This window comes from Natator depressus, chromosome 2, assembly GCF_965152275.1.
Source record: "Natator depressus isolate rNatDep1 chromosome 2, rNatDep2.hap1, whole genome shotgun sequence".
Classification (NCBI taxonomy): Eukaryota; Metazoa; Chordata; order Testudines; family Cheloniidae; genus Natator; species Natator depressus.
The window spans coordinates 171,357,121-171,371,886 of record NC_134235.1 but is presented as its reverse complement, the minus strand read 5'-3'; the positions used below and the strand labels follow the sequence as shown (position 1 = coordinate 171,371,886).

Here is a 14,766-nt window from a genome sequence, read left to right as displayed (position 1 = left end):
CTCACTGAGAGTGAACTCAGCTAGCAAACAATTTCTATTCATCAATTAATAGAAATATAAATACATGCAAGATATTGTGGTGTATGTTATTTTTTAATTTTAAAATCAGTGTAAATTGATATGCAGAGTTAGGGGTTCCGGCCCTAAGAGTCTTGGGAAGTTCCAAATGCTGCCCATTGAGTCCTATCAAGTTGCCTACATGGCCCTCAGTCTCTCAGCATTTTAGGTAACCTGCAATAGATTACTGAGAGACACACCATTATTCTAAAATGACTTTGAAAGTCTAGGACATGCCATGTCTTTCAATAAGCCATAATTACAAGCAGTGGACAGTACTTAGCTATCAATCCTTTGATTTAAATGGGAAGGACCTAGGTGCTACCTGTGGAGAGACATCAGTTTTTGTAATTCCTTGTTCTGAATTAACTCAAATGTAACCTTCCCTGCTTGCTGTAAGAACCACCTACACACCTATTGGATGTAATGGTGATGGGTGCAAATGCCTATACAGATCTGCTCTCCATGTTTTGGGAGGAGGGATGAGTGCTAGGTGTTTTTGTTCCCATTCTCTGTCATTCAGCTGGTTGAATTTTATTTTATTTTTTAATTTCGGTATGGTTTGATCCAGGTTGAGTCAGCTGTTGTAATTTTTAAGAGTTTTGTATGATTGTATATTTTAAATTATGTCCAAACAAAGCTAGTGTTTTAAGGCTAGGTGTATTTGCTTAAAACATAAATAACGGAAACACAGCTGATTTATCTACATGTGCTGGCAAGCTATCAGATATAGCACACTCAGTGGAGTGTAAGACATACTTTGGCCTCTCTCTTCACTTTCTGTGCTGTGCTGACGGTCAGCTAATGAGGTAATTTTTTCTGTGTGTAGATGAGGTCTTGTCTGAAAACTTTCTGGACTACAAGAACCGTGGCATCAATGGCTCTCACCGTGGTCAGATTATCTGGAAGATTGATGCCAGCTCTTACTTCATAGAGCGTAAGTACTTTTTCATGCTACTACAGTGCAATTCAGGGAATGTGGAAAGAAGTGAGCTGTTTTACACTGTGCCCAGGGTCTGTATGTCCTTCAGGAAGTTTCAAGCATGGTACATTTATACCGGAGTGGCCAAACATACTGACTCTCTGAGCCACATATGACAATCTTCAGAAGTTTGAGAGCCAGGGCATGCCTGCTGGGGCTCGGGGCTTCTGCCCCGCTCCTGCTGAAGTCCCAAGTCCAGCAGGCACACCCCGCAGGGCTGAAGCCCCAAGATCCCCATCCCCGCTGGGCAGAAGCCCCTACCCTACCACCCCCCTGCAAGGCAGAGGTCCCAAGCTCCCCCACAAAGTCTGGTAGGTGGAGAATGCGGGGGGAGGGAGGGGCGACTCTGCAAGCTGCACTTTAACTGTAAAAAAAAAAAACCCCATGTGGCTTGTGAGCCACAGTTTGGCCACCCCTGCATTTATACATTAGGATGATCGAAAATGGTTTATGGAATCGTGAACAGTGGTGCCTACTAGGTCATGAATACTGTGGATATTGACTGATTCAAACTATTTTCAGGCTGATATAAGTAAGCATGAAAGTCCACTTGGCATCATATAGTATGAGTTATACCATTAGTTAGGATTTACATCAACATGTTGTGAGAAACACCCCAGTGGGCCTAATTTTAAATTATTTAATCAGTCCTCATTTAAAAAAAAACACCTCATATTGACTTCACGAGTTGACTGGAGGACTTTGTGAGGACTCACTGCCTCCAGACTGCCCTTTTGCTAGTTTTACACTGATGCAACTACACTGACATCAATGGAATTACTCCTGATTTACATCTATGCAACTTAGATCTAAATCTGGCCCAGGGAATCTAAAATATTAGGGCTATCCTGCTTTTGAGTCCCCTGAGCATGTAAGTCACACAAACTTTAGACTCCCTTACACATGGGTCGAGTAGTGTAGCTATAAGGGAGTCTACACTGGCGTAATGGAGTCTAAGGGCTTGTACCTGCTCCCACTGAAGTCAATAGCACAACTTCCACTGAACTCAGTGGTGTGCAGTAGGGCATACATGAGTGTAGAAGAGTCTAACCTACATCAATGTACATGTCACCTCTGAATTTTTTCCAATAATCTCCCTTATACTGTTTGGCCAAATTCAGAGATGATATGCACGGAGGTGTAAGTGGGTATCAATCTAAGGTTGACTGGGTGTAAGGCAGTCTAAGGGACTCTTAGACTCAGGTGGTATAATTTACACATGGAGGGGGCCGGGAGAGGTGTGTAAGTTAGCCGTCTTGGACTCATCCCTGAATTTGGCCTAAATATCTGGCAACAGCAGGAATTTATTCTGCCACCTGCAGGTGTTCTGCGGGTATTCATAGTGTTACAGGTGGGTTGATCAGAGCTCTCTTTCAATGTGAGGCTGCAGGTCATGTTCAGTAGTGCCAAGTGGTAAGTTGACCAACAGGTGGCTGCCTCAAAGAATTGAAGGGGTACTGTTGATATTTCAGTTTTATAATCTTTTATATTTATAAAAAATGCAGCTGAGGGCAGTTTACAGTAGTCTGACTGTTATGTGGTGACAATGGATGTTACTATTAAGATTTTAATGCTTCTAATTTCTGAGAGGAAATATACTGTAGTATAACCCAAAGGCTATTATTTGAAACTGCTTCCTTGTGCTGCAGCTACTAAGCTGTGAAGCTGAAACTTTGTTTTCTTTAAATGGTAAAGTAGAGTTGGGGAACAAGAGATTTAATTTCCCAAGACCTGGACTTGGAGAGGTTCAGCCCATCATGAAGGAGATGCCTCCAGTCTCTTGGTGGGAGAAGGCAGTGGAACTGAGCTAGCAGTAGCTTTTCCATGTGATCCATAATGTGAAAGTAAATAACAGGCGGTGAGTGCAATCCTGGCCTGGCTGAGGTTAATGGGAGCTTTGCCATTGACTTCAGCAGCTCCAGGATTTCACCGGATGAATTCCCCTATCCACTCATATAGGACAAGTCATTATCCTGCCTACCACTCATATAGGACAAGTCATTATCCTGCCTACCAATATCCAGGGGAAAAGGGAGATAAATGCATAAGGAGCAGTACATAATAGTACATGATGATATTGGTAACCAAACTTGCTTAACCACTGAGGTATGGATTTAAAGTAGAGATACATGTTGTGTGTATGTGTAGAGATCTACACATATCTACATTATATTTAAGGGATACTGCTCATTATTGAGGAATATATGGAGGCTTTGTGGTTGATTAAAAGCTTAAGTGAAGCTACAGTGTTTGACAGTCTCATCGATTTGATAATCAAAGAAGCCACTGTGAGCCACTGGTTTCCAGTTTTTAAGTTCTGTATGGCAGGGATCTTATCATCTTTTGTGTTTGTACAGCATGTAGCACATTGTGATATGTTCTACTGAAAACAAATAAAAATATTCATTTAACAGAGTGGCAGTATCGGAGAGATCTGGTTTTTTATTTTTGCCATGCATTAAAGGACTTTTTAAGTTCATTTGTCCTTTTAAAAACTGGGGAGAAGGAGGAGAGGGAGAGAGCGCACAATGATATAGCAAGTCACTTTAAAGGTCCCCATTTTTAAAATATATTCTATTCACTTTACACTTCCCTTACATTTGATGTTGGTTTGAAGTCTTTATTTTAGTAATAGTAGTACCTTGTAACACATATTAGCTCAGCTACAAAATCATCCTTTCATTTCTGCTTTTGCTAGTTTTTATGCTTGCATTTATTTGTATATAATTACTTTTTAAGCAGCCTGTTGACCCAACTGTGATACAAAATATGCAAACTTATAGATAATACAGTACTACAGAACAGAGACAGCCAGTGCTGTAAGTTGCAAAGTGCAGCCTGTCAAATTGCCAGAAACAAAAACAAAATGAAAAACAAAATGTTACCAAATGCTAAATAAAATTAATAATGCCTTATATAGGAATCTGAAGGCTCCCAAACTTGGGCTCCAATGCAGAATGAATTTTGACTCTAGTCCTCGAAATAAAAAAGTACTGAATGTTTTGTTCTTGTCTGGGGTAAAATATACTTAATAGATTTTAAGGCTAAAAGGGGCCATTATCATCATCTAGTCTGACCTCAAAGTTAAATGTGTTTCTCTATTGCCAATAGGACTGCCATGAGATTTAAGCCCAGGACCTTTCACATAACAGCCAGGGAACTTATCTCTGTGCTAGCAGCTAACTTTAAGTAAATAGCTTAGGTGAAATTTTTTAACGTTTGCTTATTTAAGCTCAAGAAACATGCACATTAAAATTTGGGAGTTTTGTGAATAATAAAAATTAGAAAAAATGTTAAGTTTTCTGTTAATGGGGTTTAGAAAAAGATCAATTATTTAAGCATTTAAAGGGTGAAAATAAGTAATAATAAGTAAATGGGAATACATTACTATTTAAGTGACTTATTCAAGATCACTGAGGGAAGACTGTGGCAGAGCCAGGAATTGCACCTGGGACTCCTGAGTTCCAATCCACTACCTTAACCTTCTTCTCAGCCAAGTTTGTCTTTTTTCTATCAGCAGGGACAATACAATAAACAATCAATCAGCTTCTTTATTACCCTTTTGTTATCTTTAACCCTCTGGTTCCCATTTCCTCTATTTCTATCCCAGTATATTATGTATAACTGTGGCTAATTCTGTACAGTAATCTGAGTGCATTCATATTACTTGTGCATTCATATTACTCACACACACACACACATAACATCACACATTACTATAGCCATCTGCAGTTGATACTTATTCACAGCTAAAAAAAAAAAGATTAATTCAGTTTCCTCAAGAAGTTTGTGTCTTTGCACTTTTTATGGGTCACAAACTTACAATATAATGTTGAAAGATAGACATGTAATTGTTGTGAGCCTAAGAGAGTTTGCTTCCAAATTACAGCATGAGTGCAAGACAGAACTAGACTCGTGTCCTGCTAGGACTCAGAAACTAAAAAGCATTAATAGCTGCACAAGCATTGTCACACTACAGCCAGTTTTGCATTTCTGCGGCAGACTGGCAATTTGTTTTTTATGACATCCAGTGATAAACAGCAACTGACCACAATAAATATGAAATGGCTGGTCTTGGAGGTTTTGTGTGCCACTCGGGAAGCATACTTTCTCTGTGTTGGGGCTTGGAGGGCACTGCAGTGAAATAACCAACCTATAAAGAGTTTTCCAGGAAAGCAAGCAAGCTTTACTTCATTAGAATTTCTGGCACATTTTTTGGCCTAGACAGCAATACTGAGTGAGAGACCATTTGTTCGAGGTGTAATGCCATAAACAGTACATTAAGTTAGCACATCCCTAAAATGGGGGGAACTTTGGCGCAGTTCAAATTTCACTGTCTTTAGCATAGTAGCTGAATGTGCAGTTGTCTTGTTTGAGTGGGTTACTTTTGTTGCCACATGTTTAGTAATGACAAAGGCAGAAGACACACTTCTTGCAGATAGCAGAGGTAACAGAGTTTTCTGTACCACTGTTGAGCATGGGAAAATAGCAGAAGATTTACAGTCTGAAGGTCATGCAACTGAACTAGTCAGAGATCTGAGGCAACATGATGCATCTGCCAAAGAGACTGGGAGTATTGTAGCCTAGTACACAGTTAATGTTTAGTACAAATCCCTTTGTTTTTGGAACATAAGCATAAATGCTCCTCAATCAATGTACTGAAATGTCCCAACCAAATGCATTTATTGGAGGCCTTTTTGAAAGTATCCCTTTAATTACTTTAGGCAGTTGCTTTAAAGGATATTCTCAAAGTGTGGATAATTAAAGTATGTTGTAGCACAAGAGCTTTCCAAATAAATGAGAGAAAAACGCACTGTCAAAAATCCAAAAAAGCTTTAGTGCAGGGGGATTTATTATACAGCGGTGCCTCTGACTCTCCCACTGGAGATGGCCAGTGGCTCTGCTCCCTAAAAGAACGCTCAGTTTCACTTTCAAGTCCCCCAGCTTTTCTCAAACCACACCCAGCTGCAACTCAGCTAGGTTTGGGGGAGAAGGCCATGACAATATTGTTTTCCTTACTTTTGTGCCCAGTCACAGAGTTCAAGGCAGAAGGGACCACCAGATCATAGTCTGACCTCCTGTGTATCACAGGCCACCACCACTACCCAGCACTCTCTACTAAATCCAACAACCAAAGTTAGACCAAAGTATTACAGCCCACAGGAGACTAAACTATTATGTGTCACAGGCAGTAGGAGAGATTGAGGTGCAGCAAAGTCTGAGGCCCGCTGCCTCCACAATGCCAGGGAACTGATTAAGTGAAAGATACCCAGATGATCCTGGCAAATAACCCGCACCCCACGTTGCAGAGAAAGATGGGGGGAAAAAAACAACCCAAGGTCACTTCCAATCTGACCTGAGGGGAAATTTCCCTTCTGACCCCACATATGATGATCAGTTAGATCCTGAGCATGTGAGCCAGGCAAGCACCTGAGAGAGAGAATGCTCAGTGCCACCTCAGAGCACTGTCCCCCACCCTGCCCAGTGTCCCATCTCTAGATGTGGCCATCTCTGATGTTTCAGAGGAAGGAGCAAGAAAACCCCAAAAAACAATATATTGAGGTGGGGGGAGGGGATCCATTGGGATGCGTTACCTAGGGAGGTGGTAGAATCTCCTTCCTTGGAAGTTTTTAAGGTCAGGCTTGACAAAGCCCTGGCTGGGATGATTTGATTGGGGATTGGTCCTGCTTTGAGCAGGGGGTTGGACTAGATGACCTCCTGAGGTCCCTTCCAACCCTGATATTCTATGATTCTATGATCCCTTCCTGACCTCTGCAGGTAACCAGCTGAAGCCCTGAAGCATGAGAATTTAAGAATATTGGACATGAACCAGAAGGGACCCCTAGGGGTGCCTGTTACCCAGGGTTACTTACACCCACATTTCTCGGTAACTGTACTCTCTGCTAGGTGGTATCAGGAAATAAACCAAGGGAGATGCAGCATCTCTGTCTGCTGTATGGCTGGCGTAAATCACACAAAATGCTTTTACTTAAAGCCTTCACTTTATTAGTTTCCAGCACTCTCACCAGAATGCCTTTACTCAAAGTCTCTGCTTTATTTAGTCTCAAGCACATACAAACACAGTAGGCTATAGAGCACCCCCAAACAGTTGTTACAAACAGTCTAGAGGGGTCTCAAGTGGTCATACGACAAAGTTCCAGTGCCCAGATATCTGCCTGTTGCTGGGGATTCCAGGAGATGTCCAGAAGACCAAATCCAAATTCCTCAGACCTGTCTACCCCTTTTAAGTTAGTAACTGCTACAATTACATCAACAACACATCAATCAAACAAAAACCATTAAACAAGCACTTTTTAAACCCTTAGTTATACAGATGTGTTTTTGCAGAGTCTGCAGTCTCATGAGTCCCTTCACACACACCAGAAGTCAAATATAGATCGACTTCCTGTTTTTTGCTGACACTTACCCCAGCATATCAGGGAGGATGCAGTCAGTCCCACACCTCATGATTGCTGCCCCTCCCACCCTGACCCACCTTTGCCTTAGTGATACGAAGGCTGGTACAGAGGCCTTACAGGTACTACTCTTGGCAGTAAGCAAAATAATCGATATTCCATCCCAATAATTGGCAGTGGTTTGAGCACCTGGCTGGTTGCTAATGTAAGCAGAGTCAGGATGAGCTCTACCCTGACATCTGGTGGTGAGTTGTGGCAAGTTGTGGAAAAGAACTTCAGGGCCTGATCTCATTTGCATAGGCACACCCACTCCGCCTAGCCCATTGCTGCCCAAATGGTCACTTTGGCTGCTGTGGGATCCCCAGTTTCTCTGTTATTGGGGCAGGAAGAATAAATTGTTATTATCCTGATTATGTGAATCAAGGACAGTGGAACTGTACTTGGCCTTTTTTTAATGATGGAGGGACTCGCCATCAACTAAGTAGCACTCGCTAGGCAAGGGACATGGGTTCCAAAATTCAGTGAATTGAGAGAGGCTGGGGATGGGTATTATGTGGTGGTATGGGCCCCCTGGTGAGGGCCTTACATACTAATTGCACTTGCTCCTCTCTCCACTGTGGAATATTGGAGCTAATTTTGATTCCATTAGGAGTCTAGTTACAGGCTGCTGAGCTGAATTCACTTTGGGCCAATGGTGCACCAGCACTGAGGCTCCCCTACTACAAGCTGAAATCACAAAAGAGCTAAACTTACTAAGAGCTGAAATCACTGAGTGTTGTGTTAAGTAGTGTTGGGGGGCCTGAAGATATATTGCGGAGCAGTTCACGAGGTGGCTGGAGCGGCTCATGGGATGGCTGGTAGAGCAGAGTGGCTGGTGAGGCGGAGCAGTTTGTGGGATGGCCGGAGCAGCTCATGGGGGCGGTTGGCAGAGCGGAGCGATTCGTGGGACGGCTGGTGGGGCGATCGGCTTCGGACCATGTAAGATGCCCCTTAAACCCCCATCTCCACCCAGGTTGGGAGGTAAAACTCTGCAGATAAACTTTCGAACTCTGGCGCTGCATTGACCAGGGACAGAGACTTTTGGGTTGTGGACTTTTGGGACTTCGGGTGACTTGGGTTGCTGGACTCAAGAACCAAAGGGAAAGGACACAGCCCAGTTTGCTTGAGGTGGGTTTTTTGCTCATGGGTTGTGTTATGAATCCTGTTGGTGGTTCCCCAACATAATGCCACATTGTTTCTCTCTGTTATTAAAAGGCTTTTGCTACACTCAGACTCTGTGCTTGCGAGAGGGGAAGTATTGCCTCCTAGAGGCGCCCAGAGCGGGTGGTATATATTTGTCCCAGGTCACTGGGTGGGGCTCGAGCCGGTTTTGCATTGTGTTATTGGACTGGAACCCCTAGATACTGAACTTGGCCCTTGTTGCTGCCAACTCTGACGGTCAGAAGGGTTACACAAAAAATGCCCCTCATCATGCCCAGCCCTACTGCACATCCTCATAAGTAACCCGATCATACAAAACTATGCAAAAATGAGGAGGTTAGTTAAACAGAAATTAAAAGGTACAGTGACTAGAGTGAAATCCCTGCAAGCTGCATGGACACTTTTCAAAGACACCATAATAGAGACTCAACTTAAATGTATACCCCAAATTAAAAAACACAGTAAAAGAACTAAAAAAGAGCCACCGTGGCTTAATAACCATGTAAAAGAAGCAGTGAGAGATAAAAAGGCATCTTTTAAAAAGTGGAAGTCAAATCCTAGTGAGGTAAATAGAAAGGAGCATAAACACTGCCAAATTAAATGTAAAAATGTAATAAGAAAAGACAAAAAGGAGTTTGAAGAACAACTAGCTAAAAACTCAAAAGGTAATAACAAAATGTTTTTTAAGTACATCAGAAGCAGGAAGCCTGCTAAACAACCAGTGGGGCCCCTGGATGATCCAGATACAAAAGGAGCACTTAAAGATGATAACGTCATCACAGAGAAACTAAATGAATTCTTTGCTTCAGTCTTCACGGCTGAGGATGTTAGGGAGATTCCCAAACCTGAGCCATCTTTTGTAGGTGACAGATCTGAGGAATTGTCACAGATTGAGGTGTCACTAGACGAGGTTTTGGAATTAATTGAGAAACTTAACAGTAAAAAGTCACTGGGACCAGATGGCATTCACCCAAGAGTTGTGAAAGAACTCAAATGTGAAATTGCGGAACTATTAACTATGGTTTGTAACCTGTCCTTTAAATCAGCTACCATACCCAAAGACTGGAAGATAGCTAATGTAACACCAATATTTAAGAAGGGCTCTAGAGGTGATCCTGGCAATTACAGACCAGTAAGTCTAACGTCAGTACCAGGCAAATTAGTTGAAACAATAGTAAAGAATAAAATTGTCAGACACATAAAAGAACATAAATTGTTGTGCAAAAGTCAACATGGTTTCTGTAAAGGGAGATCATGTCTTACTAATCTGTTAGAGTTCTTTGAGGGGGTCAACAAACACGTGGACAAGGGGGATCCATTGGCATAGTGTACTTAGATTTCCAGAAAGCCTTTGACAAGGTCCCTCACCGAAAGCTCTTACGTAAATTAAATTGTCATGGGATAAGAGGGAAGATCCTTTCATGGATTGAGAACTGGTTAAAAGACAGGGAACAAAGAGTAGGAATAAATGGTAAATTTTCAGAGTGCAAAGGGGTAACTAGTTGTGTTCCCCAAGGGTCAGTCCTAGGACCAGTGATGAGCTGCCAAAAGCTGAAGAACCGGTACCTTCAGTCGCTCCGGGTCTTCGGCGGCGCTTCGGCGTCAGGACCTTCAGTTGCTCTGGGTCTTTGGCGGCAGTGCTGCCGAAGACCCAGAGCAAGTGAAGGACCCACCTCCGAAGTGCCCCTGAAGACCCGGAGTGCCGGTGGGTAAGTAAAAATTAAAAAGGCATTCTCAGGGGAGCCTCCCTAGCCGAGAGCTCAGTCGGGCCGGACAGGACGGTCCCACGGGCCGGATGTGGCCTGTGGGCTGGAGTTTGCCCACCCCTTTAACAACCGGTTGTAAACCAGCTTGAAAATTTAACAACTGGTTCGCGTGAACTGGTGCGAACCGGCTCCAGCTCACCACTGCCTAGGACCAATCCTATTCAACTTATTCATAAATGATCTGGAGAAAGGGGTAAATAGTGAGGTGGCAAAGTTTGCAGATGATACTAAACTGCTCAAGATAGTTAAGACCAAAGCAGACTCTGAAGAACTTCAAAAAGATCTCACAAAACTAAGTGATTGGGTAACAAAATGGCAAATGAAATTTAATGTGGATAAATGTAAAGTAATGCACATTGGAAAAAATAACCCCAACTATACATACAATATGATGGGGGCTAATTTAGCTACAACTAATCAGCAGAAAGATCTTGGAGTCATCGTGGATAGTTCTCTGAAGACGTCCACGCAGTGTGCAGCGTTAGTCCAAAAAGCAAATGGGATGTTAGGAATCATTAAAAAAGGGATAGAGAATAAGATAGAGAATATCTTATTGCCCTTATATAAATCCATGGTACGCCCACATCTTGAGTACTGCGTACAGATGTGGTCCCCTCATTTCAAAAAAGATATACTGGCATTAGAAAACGTTCAGAAAAGGGCAACTAAAATGATTAGGGGTTTGGAACGGGTCCCATATGAGGAGAGATTAAAGAGGCTAGGACTTTTCAGCTTGGAAAAGAGGAGACTAAGGGGGGATATGATCGAGGTATATAAAATCATGAGTGGTGTAGAGAAAGTGAATAAGGAAAAATTGTTTACTTGTTCCCATAATATAAGAAATAGGGGCCACCAAATGAAATTAATGGGTAGCAGGTTTTAAACAAATAAAAGGAAGTTCTTCTTCACTCAGCACACAATCAACCTGTGGAACTCCTTGCCTGAGGAGGTTGTGAAGGCTAGGACTATAACAGGGTTTAAAAGAGAACTGAATAAATTCATGGAGGTTAAGTCCATTAATGGCTATTAGCCAGGATGGGTAAGGAATGGTGTCCCTAGCCCTCTGTTTGTCAGCTGGAGCTGGATGGCAGGAGAGAGATCACTTCATCATTACCTGTTAGGTTCACTCCCTCTGGGGCACCTGGCATTGGCCACTGTCTGTAGACAGGATACTGGGCTGCATGGACCTTTGGTCTGACCCAATATGGCCATTCTTATGTTCTTATGTACAATCCCGTCATAAATTTGTCCCGCTTTCTCTTAAAACTATATAAGTTGCTTGTTCTCCCAACTCCTAGTGGGAGACTGTTTCAGAACTTCACTCCTCTGATGGTTAGAAACTTTCTTCTAATTTCTAGCCTGAATTTGTTTGCAGCCAGTTCATACCCATTTGTTATTGTACCAACATTGTCCTTTAGTTTAATTAACTCTTCACCCTCCTGATTATTTATAAAGAGCAATCATATCTCCCCTCAGCCATCATTTTGCTAGGCTAAACAAGGCAAGCTCTTTCAGTTTCTTCTCATAAGTAGGCCCTACCAAATTCGCGGCCATGAAAAAGGTATCACGAACCATGAAATCTGGTCTTTTGTGTATTTTTACCCTATACTATACAGATTTCATGGGAGAGACCAGACTTCCTCCAACTGGGCGTCCCGACCCAAAAGGGAGTTGTGCAGGCATCGCAAATTTATTGTACGGGGATTGTGGTATTGCCTCCCTTACTTCTATGCTGCCTGCAGAGCTGGGTGGCCCAGAGAGTGGCAGCTGTTGGCCAGGTGCCCAGCTCTGACAGCAGGACCCTGCCAGCAGCAGCGGAGAAGTAAGGGTGGCAATACCATACCACTCCACCCTTATTTCTGCACTGTTGCCTTCTGAGCTTGGTAGCTGGAGAGTGGTGGCTGCTGGCTGAGGGCCCAGCTTGGAAGGCAGCAGTGCAGAAGTAAGGGTGGCAATACCATACCAGGCCATCCTTACTTCTGTGCTGCTGGTGGTCGTGGCAGCACTGCCTTCAGAGCTGGGCTCCTGGCCAGCAGCCACCTCTTTCTGGCCACCAATTCTGAAGGCAGTGCTGCCGCCAGCAGCAGTGCAGAAGTAAAGGTGGTAACACCGCGGCCCCCCTACAATAACCTTGCAGCCCCCACAAGCCCATTTTGGGTCAGAACCCCTAGAGTTACAACACTGTGAAATTTCAGATTTAAATATCTGAAATTGTTAAATTTACAATTTTTAAAATCCTATGACCATGAAATTGACCAACATGAAGCGTGAATTTGGTAGGGCCCTACTCATAAGATAGGCTCTCCATTCTCCTGATCCATCCTAGTCGTTCTTCTCTGCACAAGTTCCAAATGGAATTCATCTTTCTTGAACATGGGACGTACAAGATGTAGAATGCCCTCACTTCCCATGGGCTTCAGTGAGAATTGAGGATAGAGCTGGTTAGCAATCTTTTTCTCTCCTACAGAAAATGTTGATGAAAATGGAAAAAAAGATTTTGTCTAAATTTTCTATGGAAAATTTTGAGTTTCTTGTGAAAAATCAAAATAAAATATTTGGACCCACAACTGAAATATTTCCATTCTGAAATATCACTGTGGTGCCTCATGAGTTTTGTAGTCCAGGTGCTTCATGCTTCCCTTCCTCTCTATAGGCCAGGTTCTCTTGTTGGACTATATCTCCCATGCATTGGATGGGTGCATTATGGGAGATGTAGTCTGACTGGGGAACCCAGCCTGTGGAGGAGAATGGGAACATAAGACACTCGAACTACAATTTCCAGTAGGCACTGCAGTGGCATTTCTTAATCAAAATATATCAGTTTTTGCCTGAAAACCAAAAAATTGGTGGGGGGCTTACTGAGTATTCAGTAATTTGATGAAAAATCAAAATTTTCCTAAAACTCGGGGGGGGGGGGAAGTCACAAGAAATTGTTCTGGCAAAAAGTTTTTTCCTGCTTTCTGTGGAAAATTTTGATCAATCCCTTTGTTTCTATTACATTGTATATGCTTAAAAATGAGTTATTTGCAAATCAAATTTCTCTCTCTCATGTATACAACTTGTTTTGACACTTCTCTCTGGGCTTATGCTGTGCAAGTCAAGGACATTTGTTTATATTTGTTCCTGTCCATGGAAATGGCTGCCTTTGTGCCTCCATGTGAGCTCGGTGACATCCTGCTCAGGCAATGCGGTTTAGATCCCGTGCTACGTGCACTCTCACTTTTGTGGTAGCGCTTTAGGCAATTAAAAAGAATACTCTTGCTGTACGTAGCAGAGATTGAATTGCAGGCTCTAAACATTGGCAAGGGGATAGGTTTAAAGGCTAACTGATATGCTTTTAAAGAGAAATTAAGACCTGATGCAAAGCCCATTGAAGTCATTGAGAGTCTATCTTTCTACTGACTTCAGTGGGCTTTTGTTCAGCTCCAAAGAGAATACTGTTTAATATCTAAAATAATTAATCCAAAACGAAATGTAGCCTTAACAGTGAAGACAATGGGAGCTTGGAGTGTTTTAGTACCTTTAAAAATCAAGCAAACAATAAATACATTTTAAAAGTAGAGATGGGCTCCTAACCAAGACCCTACAGCTGACCACTGTGAATTTTGGGAAAGTTTAGATACTGTCTGGATATGGATCCAAACTTGATCCACAAGCCTATGATTATATTTATTTACCTTCTAGGAGCTGAGTTCAGATTTCTGTGTTTCTTCTCTTGTGACAGTTGGTGTCACAGGGGCCTAGAGAGAAACAGGGAGCTGCATTCTTTACCAGGGTGTAGGTGTTAGAAGTGTCATCAGTTATTGCCAGGGAAGATCCCTGAATTCTGACCTTGGCAGTTATATAGAAGAGGAAATAATTTTCAAATATTTTGCTTTTTAAAGCATTTATTTGTAATTTTTAAACTTCTCTCATATATTTTATTGGGGAAAATTCTAATCCCACTGAAACCAGTGTCAGAATTACATGAGGCCGGGATTTGGCCCTCAGTGATATAGGATCTTAAGCAGATTTTTGTATTTATTTATTTATTTTATTTTTGTATTATAGAAGCACCTAAGGGCTCCAATTGAGATCAGGTCCCCATTGTGCTAGGTGCTGAACATACATATAATATGAGGCAGTCCTTGACCCAAAGAGCTTACTGCCTAAATAGACAAGACAGACAAAGGGTGGGAGGGGGGACAGAGGTACACCCAGGTGAAGTGACTTGCCCAAGGTCACACAGTAGAATCATAGACTTTAAGGTCAGAAGGGACCATTATGATAGTCTAGTCTGACCTCCTGCACAACACAGGCCACAGAATCCCACCCACCCACTCCTGTAACAAACCCCTAACCTATG

The 14,766-nt window shown here is 42.5% G+C and overlaps 1 protein-coding gene across 9 annotated transcripts in view; it reads left to right on the top strand.

The window, feature by feature from the left end:
* The window catches only part of HECW1 (HECT, C2 and WW domain containing E3 ubiquitin protein ligase 1), a 348,636-nt gene that overhangs the window by 123,623 nt on the left and 210,247 nt on the right, over positions 1-14,766 (top strand). For all 9 annotated transcript variants that reach the window (XM_074945295.1, XM_074945292.1, XM_074945293.1 and 6 more), the window contains one exon: positions 887-994. In XM_074945295.1, the coding sequence (XP_074801396.1) occupies positions 887-994 (108 nt within the window). The remainder of the gene's footprint in view (positions 1-886; positions 995-14,766) is intronic.